The following is a 9193-nucleotide window of genomic DNA, read 5'->3' as shown; positions in this document are numbered from 1 at the left end:
TCTTTCCTTCTTATTTTTGAAACAGTGCCCCTCTACAAAGTCTTAACTGTTCTAGAACTCTTTTTGTAGACCAGGCTGGTCTCAAATTCACAGTGTTCTGTCTGCTTCTACTTCCTGAGTACTGAATTAAAGGTGTGAGCAACTATGCTCAATTTTCTTTCTTTTAACACAATACTTCTTATTAATTATTTGGGAGGGTCACAATAATTATTATATTGTGATCATATTTTACTCCTCCACTTCCCCTAACTCCACCTAGATCCAACGAACACCTACCTACCTCATGTATTCTTTTTATTTTTAATTTCAAAAGAAGTTCAGTTTGTGCTGCTCATATACTCAGCATGACTCACTTACCAGGTGCCACACACTTAATGCAAAATGACACTCCCTCCCTAACCAGCCATCAGCTATCAATAGCTCCTCAAATAAGGGTGGGTGCGACTTTCAATAGCTTGAGAAACAAAGATGCTATTGAAGCCTGACCAGTAGCAGTGATTATATTCTCCAGACCCTAGTGAATCCTTTAGCTTTTGTCTCATTTACCAAGTTGGAAAACACCTCTGTGATATGTTAAAGGCTGCTATAATCCTGTCTTATGTTACTAACTACTTTGATCACTCCTTTCATTATCACAGCTTAGATTTGTACTTAGGATATTGTGTCAGGACCTTTCATTGTTCATACAGATAAACCCATGCATCCACTTGTCTTTTTTTTTTCATTGGACTTCCTCTCTTATTATTTTTTATTGACTGCTAGCTCAGTTACTTGTCTTATTGCCCAGAGCAAGGGCTGCACAGCTGACATCATATCTTGTTTACAATCTCATCCTGTATTTGTTACTTTCAGGGGTTGTAGTACATTATCTAGTCTCTTGGAGGCTTGGGAGGAACCTCTATAATTATGTAGCACAGCCCATACCTCAAGGAGACATTCCAATCTACACTACATAGTGCAAGATGGCCATGTTTGAATCCCCCCTTTAGTCGAAGCAGTGTTAGTTGGGTTTGCCTTTTCATCTGTGCCAATGACAATACAATTGCTAGTGTAGCAAGCAATCCTGCCATTCCACACCACCAAGAGAAGGGGTGGCTGTACCAGTATCACCTCTGAGGGTACTCCACTCAGTTGTGTGTGTCATCATCATCACATGGATGAAACAAGGCAAACTCAGTTATCTGATTATTTAAATTTCTGTACTGTTTCTTTAATTTGTTTTCTCTATAGAGGATGAAGTCTCGAAGAGAAGGCTGGTTACTTAGCAGGTACTTACAAAAAATAGAAAAGATATCCTTCCTAAATGCTATGCAAATCTCAGCATAGCATATAGAAAATATGGAAAAATACAAGCAGTCGGAATAGGAAACAATTATCAAAGTGAAGGAACAGCCTATGGAATGCAAGTGGACCTTTACCAGCTATTCGTCTTCCAAAGTGTGAACATCCAGAACATTTAAAGTACTGAACAATCCAAATAATAAACCATTCAACAATAAATGAAGAAAGTAAAGAGCTCTAGGATGACTAATAAGAGTATAAAAATGTTCACTGTTTATGGCAATCAAGAATATGCAAGGCCAAGCTAGAGATTCTGTCACCAATGAGATGACTGAATCCAGAAAATAAAGACCAATGAATGCTGTTGAGGAAGGGTGGTGGTGGGGTCCTTCTATAATGCTGGTAAGAATGTCAGTTACTTCAGCCAGTATGGAAATCAGTATGAGTAGCTTCAGAAAGCTAAAACATAAACATTTTGTTCTAGATATGCTGCTCCTGAAGTGTATGCAAATGAATCAAAGTGAGAATAATAGCAATATCTACAGACCTGTGTTTTTAAAGGTACTATGCAAAGTGACCAATATATAGAATCAGTCTAGGTGCCAATCCAAGGATGAATGGATAAGGAAAATGTGGCTTACATATAAAGTGGACTTTTATTAAGTTATAAGGAGGAAAATATCTTATTTGCATGAAAGTGGCTGAAGCTAGGTAAAAATGATCTCGATAAACATAAAAATCACAACTTAAGAAGGCAAATAGCTCATGTGTTCCCCATAGATGGTGTCTAGATTTTCAGAAAGATGTAGAGTAGAAGGGGGGCTGTTTAGGGAGTCAAAGAGAGAACAAAAGGCATTGTGGACAAGGCAGTATGATCAAGATACCATGTGTCTGTGTGGAAAAGTCACAATGAGAATCTTACTGTTTATAAAATAAAGAAGAGATACCCTTTTCAAGAGAAACTGAGCTCCCAGCAGCAGTTGTAGGTAACATGTGATTGATCAGTTACTATCCACCAGTTTCATTTTGCCAATTTAAAGAAGTCAGTGTGGATTATCAACAGACTCTTTTCTTCTAGAAGAAATTCATGCTTTCATTTTCACTCTGCAGTAATTTATTAGAGTTCACATTCATACAAATGCAAGCAGCCTTTAGCTCTCTTTCCTGTGGACTATTGCTTTAAGCAGCTCCTCCCACATGCCACTTTCCACTAGATATTTAAGGAGCTTTCACATTTGGCTGGCCTGCACCCTGTGCAAGCAGAAGACTCAAGACCTGCTTAGTTGCCTGATTGACAAGCTATGAGTTCTGTGCCTCAGCGTGTGGCTCTGAATGATGGTCACTTCATTCCTATACTGGGGTTTGGAACCACTGTGCCTGAGAAGGTAACATTTGTGTCTTGGGTATAAGGGTTTATTTAAAAAATAATCAAGGATGTGTGGAGGTTGAAGGGTACTTTCAGGTTTGCTCCTGTTTGAAGTAGACCTCTAGAATCTCCAGATTAGATTTATCCACGTATAATAGGGAAGGCAGTGTTGCTACTGTTCCTTGGAGAGTTATGTGGACAGTACTGTTTATTTTCAACTCTGCTTTTCCTTTAGTTTCTGCCTGTTTGGCAATAAGTGGAAAGCAGCTATGAGTGCTCCTATTGTGCTTTGAGTTTGATTGTAATGGGCTTAGTGACATGGATTATTTCTGTGATTTAAGTAATTGCCTTTTCTGATAGATATGATCCAGATAAAATATTTTGATAGACTTTACTAGAGATGTTGCTTATGAAAAAATGATGAGCTTATTGTGTTTTGCTGAGCAGCAGGGAATGAGGACCGCAGCAGAAATTCCAGAACTGTGATGAAATAAGATTTGTTTTCTACTTTCACTCTAGAAACATTTACCAAACAAATAAAGAAATAAATAAAACATTATATGGGTGTACTATACTTTAACAAAGCAACTCTAAATTCTTGTTCCTTGTTCCTGTTTATGACATTTGAATCAAAAAACCACAGGAGGTTCTCATGGGAAAATGCTTACATTCTGGTTTCATACTCTGTTTTTTCAGTGAGTGTCAAGGACAGCACTTAAAGCTTGAGTGGCAGTTTTCTCCTGCAGAAGACATAATGGTAGGGATATTTTTACCTCCTTAGGTAGGAATTTTTACTTCATAACATGCATAGCTTGAGAGAGAGGTAAGGAGCAAACATATTACAACAGCTGCGGTTTCAATAAATTTGTAGAGGTCAGTACAACTTAGAGAAGGATAGGGACAGGTTCAGGAGAGCCCAAAGGGACAGCTGTTGGAGGTAGAAGAATCACTCAGTGGTTAAGAGTACTGGTTACTCTTGCAGAGGAGTTGCGTCCCACGCACCCACATTGTAATTAAAATTGTCTATAACTCCAGTTCCAGGGCATCCAACAACCTTTTCTTGCTTTGCTGGAAGTAAACAAGTGAGGCATGGATATCCATTCAGACAAAACATTCACACACATAAGATGAAAAAATTTTAAATGGAAAAGTGTCAAAGAAGAACATTATAATATTTTAGGAAGATTGACTACATTAGAGAAATCAATTCCTGGGAAATTGTGTGGGGTCTTTGATGACAGCAGTTTGATTGATCCCTAGAATTCATATGGTGTAAGGAGAGAACTGACTTTCATATGTCTTCCTAGAGCTCCAGATGTCCAACACATACACACACACACATGCATGCATGCGCGTGTATACACACACACACACACACAAACACATGCACAAACAAGAAAATTAATAAAAAATTTTCTAACTTATTTTCATTCTTATTATCTTTATTGTTGGTGAAGATGAATCAAATCCATATACCAGTAAAAACAAGCTCATTTTGATTATATTCTTTATAAGTCATTTTTAAAAAATTATGATGCATATATGTAAGCTGTGCTTATAGAGCAATATCTAAAGTACTGAATTTTTAATCTCATTTTCAAATAAAAAATGGTGAAGTTCATGGTGCCAGCTGCCATATTGAACACACAAAAATACTATAAACAATTTTATATAGTTAAGATGATGTGTGTTATATTCGTAAGAATGTTTTCTCTCACAATAGAACCAGAACAAATACTTATGTAAATAGATATTTTTATGTGATATTAGGGGGTTCATATGTCTGTTTTAATAACTCATAGCATTATTATTTCCTTTTATTTGTATTAAATACAACATTTTGAGTTCCACATAAATTGTATCACTTAAATTAATGTCATTATTTCTGGTATTTTGAGAGATTTATTTTAATTTCAATTCATGTATGTATATACACATGTGTGTATGTATGTATGTGTGGGGGTACAGATATGAGACCCCAAGGCCAGAAGAAGGTGTGGAATTCCATGGAACTGGAGTTATAGGCAGTTGTAAGTCATCTGACATGGGTGAAGGGAGACTAGCCTCAGGTGTTAATGAGATACAGTAACATTTCTATGACTTGTACAAATATATGTGTAGGTCAAATTAATAAATGACATACTATTATTCTGTATCTAGCTAATCCTGTTTTGTAAGCTGTGTGAATTTGATAAGTAAAAGAATTGTGGTCAAGTTCTAACCTATCTCATTTTTTCCGACTCCATTAACGATCTAATGCAAAAGGTACATTGGACATGACTGCTAACCCCACTTCATCATGAAACCGTAGATGAAAATGTATCTTCACGCATCTTTTAGCAAAACAAGATGGTTCTTTTACATTCTTGTTTGTGCAAGTCATTCATGAGATAAGTTTTCAACACACTGTGAAAGAAAAATATTGAAAGAATGCTGTTCTCTCTCCTTTGCTTTATTTTTTCCCTAGCTCTGAATCAACAGACAGAGAATGTTGATCATGACTCAAAGGTTTGAGCTTTCTCAGTAAAGGGACATTTCATTAATCATCAATATCAAGTTGATTTCAATGTATGATGATTTTATGAGCAGTTCATTATTTTGTACTTGTTCAACTATGGTTATTTCATGATCCTCTTAAAATTTATTCTACATGAAAGAGTCTTGTGATAGAATGTAATACACTACCATTTTTTGGGGTCTAGCCTCGATGAGTTTGTACATTCCTTGGTAGGTAGCCAGAAAAGAGGTTCTTTTGTTTCCACTGAGGATGAGACTCTGTGGAATCCTTCCAGACTAGTGAGGTTTAATGAACCAAGACCCCTTGAAAGGTCACTTTCAATACCCCCCAAAAATTTACTTTGCCCAATAAATAGCAGAAAACAGTTTGGAGAAAAACTACACCCATATTCCCAAATATTGTCTACAAATATTTGTTTACATTTAAAGGGGAAAATGCTGTAGAGATTTGTATTAGTATTGACCTTGCTTTATGGATACAAATTTAAGGTCAATGTTGTTTTATGTTATTTCTGCTCTTTATTATGGTATTGTGTTTGTACAGCTCATTTAAAAATATTATGTATAATCAAAACCCCATGCCATTGTCCTTGGCTTCTCATCAGCCCTCATTGTTTGCCATGATCAGAGAGTTCGGTTTTATCCTATGCTTTTTCAGTCACAGTCCAGCTGGCCTTGGTGAGCCAATAGATCAGCCCCACTGTCTCAGTGGGTGGGTGCACCCCTCGTGGTCCTGACATCCTTGCTCGTGTTCTCCCTCTATCTGCTCCTCATTGGGACCTTGGGAGCTCAGTCCAGTGCTCCAGTGTGGGTCTCTGTCTCTATCTCCATCCATCACCAGATGAAGGTTCTATGGTGATATGAAAGATATTCGTCAGTATTGCTATGGGATAGGGTCATTTCAGGTTCCCTATCCTCCGCTTCCCAAGGGACTAACTGGGGACATCGCCTTGGGCTCCTGGGAGCCACTCTAGGTTCAAGTCTCTTGCCAACCCTAACGTGGCTCCCTTAACTAAGATATGTGCTTCCCTGCTCCCCTATCCAACCTTCCTTTATCCCAATCTTCCTGTTTCCCCAAGTTCCCTCAATCCTGATGAGAAGCCAAGGACAATGGCACGGGGTTTTGATCCTACTTCATGTTCTGGCTTGGTGGGAGCCTAGTCAGTTTGGATGTTCACCTTCCTAGACATGGACGGAGGGGGGAGGACTGTTGAAATAGGAGTGGCAGGGCTGCGTCCCCAGCACCCCGGCCGCCTGGCTAGCTTATGCCCCGAAATAACAACACACAAACTGTATTCATTTAAGCACCTGCTTGCCCATTATATCTAGCCTCTTCTCGGCTAACTCTAGCACCTGGACTAGCCCATTTCTAATAATGTGTGTAAGCACCCCAAGGTGCGCTTCCTGGGAAGATTCTAGCCTACGTCCATCCTGGGTCGGAGCTTCATTGCATGCATATGCCTGGGAGAGCAGAGCATGCCTCTCTGTCTGAGGCGTCTGGCTCTGAGAGGAGCTGAATTACTTCTGACCTCACTTCCTCTTCCTCCCAGCATTCTCTTCTGTTTACTCCACCCAACTATGTTCTAACCAATAAAATGGGCCAGGCCAGTTTCTTTATTAGCCAATGACCTTCCTCCATCAGAGGACCTTGGACTTTCCACAGGGCAGGGAACCCTGACTGCTCTTTGGATTGGAGAGGGAGAGGGAGAGGAGTGGGGGGAGAGGGAGAATGGTGGGAGGAGGGGGAGGGAAATGGGAGGCTGGGAGGAGGCAGAAACTTTTTTTTCCTTTTCTCAATAAAAAAAAGATAAAAAAAATACCTATTTGTGGATTGGGTAGCAAATAACAGTTATGTATCGCAATAAACCTGCTGCATTAGTATAGGCTCATTAGAACAATTGCAAATGACTCTGGCCTGCAAAGTTACTTAATAAAACTGATGAATTAACTCAAAAAAAAAAAAGTGAGTGGTGATGATGGGGGGAAATTCTGAAGCACAGGCAGGCTCCATTTGCTCACACTGAGTCAACACTGGACTAATAATTAAATAAAAATTCCTGATTTATGGGTTAAAAATATTATGTATAATTAAGAAATATAGGTTAATAATCATCAATAATAGTCAAAATTGTAGTCATATTAGACTGTCTAGATATACAGAGATATATTTCAGTTAGATAGGCATTCTTCAAACCTTTCAAAGACTATAGAATATGGTATTTAAAATGTTTTAAGAATTGAGGACTTATCATGACAACTAGAAACATCTGCTCCTGGCAGCTCCAATCTATTTCAAGAAAAAGATGGGCTTTGAAGAGGCTCCTTATGGAGTTGGTTAGTTGTTTGGGCAAGAAACTGTTCTTGCCTGGACTGCTTGATGAACTGGACCTGCAGGACCCACAGAGAAATGACTGCTGAACTTGCCTAAATGTGAGACCATCCTTCAGGGTTCCTGCTTCATGAAAGAGTCTGCCAGATATTTTGTAGGACACAGAAGAAAGTGACTGAAAACTTCCAATATAGGCAGAACTGTTTCTGAAATTTTCTGTTTCATGGAAGTCTGCCAGATACTATGGGCCAACAGGCTGAAGATGGATGCCCCAACAGTACAGAAGAACTTTGGGTGACTGTCCAGGCAGCAAAAAGTCCCTGTCATTTCTAGAGTTTTGGAAGTTGCTTACAATGCACTTCCTGTTTACTTAGGGTAATAATATATCCTTCTGTAGTCTTTGATGGAGTTGAAAAATTTATAGCTAGTTTTCTTAGTTATGATAAAAGTAAAGTAGATATAGATATTGTAACTGTAATTATTGCTTGATACCTGTTTTGTTATATGTAATTTTACTATGTTAAAGTTAAAACCTTCCTTTTTAATTTAAACAGAAAAGGGGAGGTGATGTGGGATTCTCTTCTGTATGTTGTGAATATCATTGGTTAACAAAGAAGCTGCTTTGGGCTTATAGCAGAGCTATCAGGAAACAGAACTACGTGGGGGGAAACTAAACAAAATGCTGGGAAAAAGAAGGTGGAGTCAGAAAGAGGCCATGTAGCCCTGCTGGAGATAGATTCCAGAACTTTAGCCGGTAAGCCCCAGTGACATGGCAATACACAGATTAATGGAAATGGGTTCAAGTAATATGTAAGAATTAAGCAACACAAAGCTAGAGTAAATGGGCCAAACAGTGATTTCATTAATATGGTTTCTATATGATTATTTCAGGGCTAAGTGGCCTCCGTCCAACACTGTGAAAGCAAAATATTGAAAGAATGCTGTTCTCTCTTCTTTATTTATTTTTTAGCTCTGAATCAGCAGACAAAGAATGTTGACCATGACTCAAAGGTTTGGGCTTTCTCAGTAAAGGGACATTTCATTAATCATCCATATCAAGTTGATTTCAATATGTGATGATTTTATGAGCAGTTCATTATTTTGTACTTGTTCAACTATGGTTATTTCACTGTCCTCTTAGAATTTATTCTACACGAAAGAGTCTTGTGATAGAATGTAATGCACTACCATTTGTTGGGGTCTAGCTTTGACGAGTTTGTACACTCCACAGTAGGGGCATGTGAATTAGAAATGTTAGGTAGAATAGACAGAGATACAAAAGAAATACAGAGACGTAGGATAGTACCAGAGGGCAACTCAGTGAAAAATGAATACTATATCCACTCACATTTGTTTGCCATATGATTATATAACCCTATAAAAAAGCAGAACAAGCTGGGCAGTGGTGGCACACGCCTATAATCCCAGTACTCGGGAGGCAGAGGCAGGCGGGTCTCTGTGAGTTCGAGGCCAGCCTGGTCTACAAGAGCTAGTTCCAGGACAGGAACCAAAAGCTACGGAGAAACCCTGTCTCGAAAAAATCCCCCCCCCAAAAAAATGCAGAACAGTTACTTGTTTCAATACTTGAGATATCAGGTCACTATTTCCCAAGTTAAGCATTCTGATGTTTTGGACAGGATGTGCAGCAAATACTCCTCAGTATCTTTTTTTTTAATATAATTTTTTTATTGAAAAAAAAA

The 9193-nt window shown here is 38.5% G+C and overlaps 1 protein-coding gene across 1 annotated transcript in view; it reads left to right on the top strand.

The window, feature by feature from the left end:
• The first annotated feature begins 2501 nt into the window (after positions 1 to 2501).
• The window catches only part of LOC126501688 (3-alpha-hydroxysteroid dehydrogenase-like), a 28615-nt gene continuing 21923 nt past the window's right edge, over positions 2502 to 9193 (top strand). Inside the window, exon 1 of the mRNA XM_050142507.1 lies at positions 2502 to 2666. Coding sequence (XP_049998464.1) covers positions 2583 to 2666 — 84 coding nt within the window. The 5' untranslated portion in view covers positions 2502 to 2582. The remainder of the gene's footprint in view (positions 2667 to 9193) is intronic.

The sequence above is a fragment of the Alexandromys fortis genome, unplaced genomic scaffold, assembly GCF_014885135.2.
Source record: "Alexandromys fortis isolate MF-2015 unplaced genomic scaffold, M_Fortis_MF-2015_v1.1 scaffold_5, whole genome shotgun sequence".
In the NCBI taxonomy this organism is placed as follows: Eukaryota; Metazoa; Chordata; class Mammalia; order Rodentia; family Cricetidae; genus Alexandromys; species Alexandromys fortis.
This window is presented reverse-complemented; position numbering and strand designations above follow the sequence as displayed.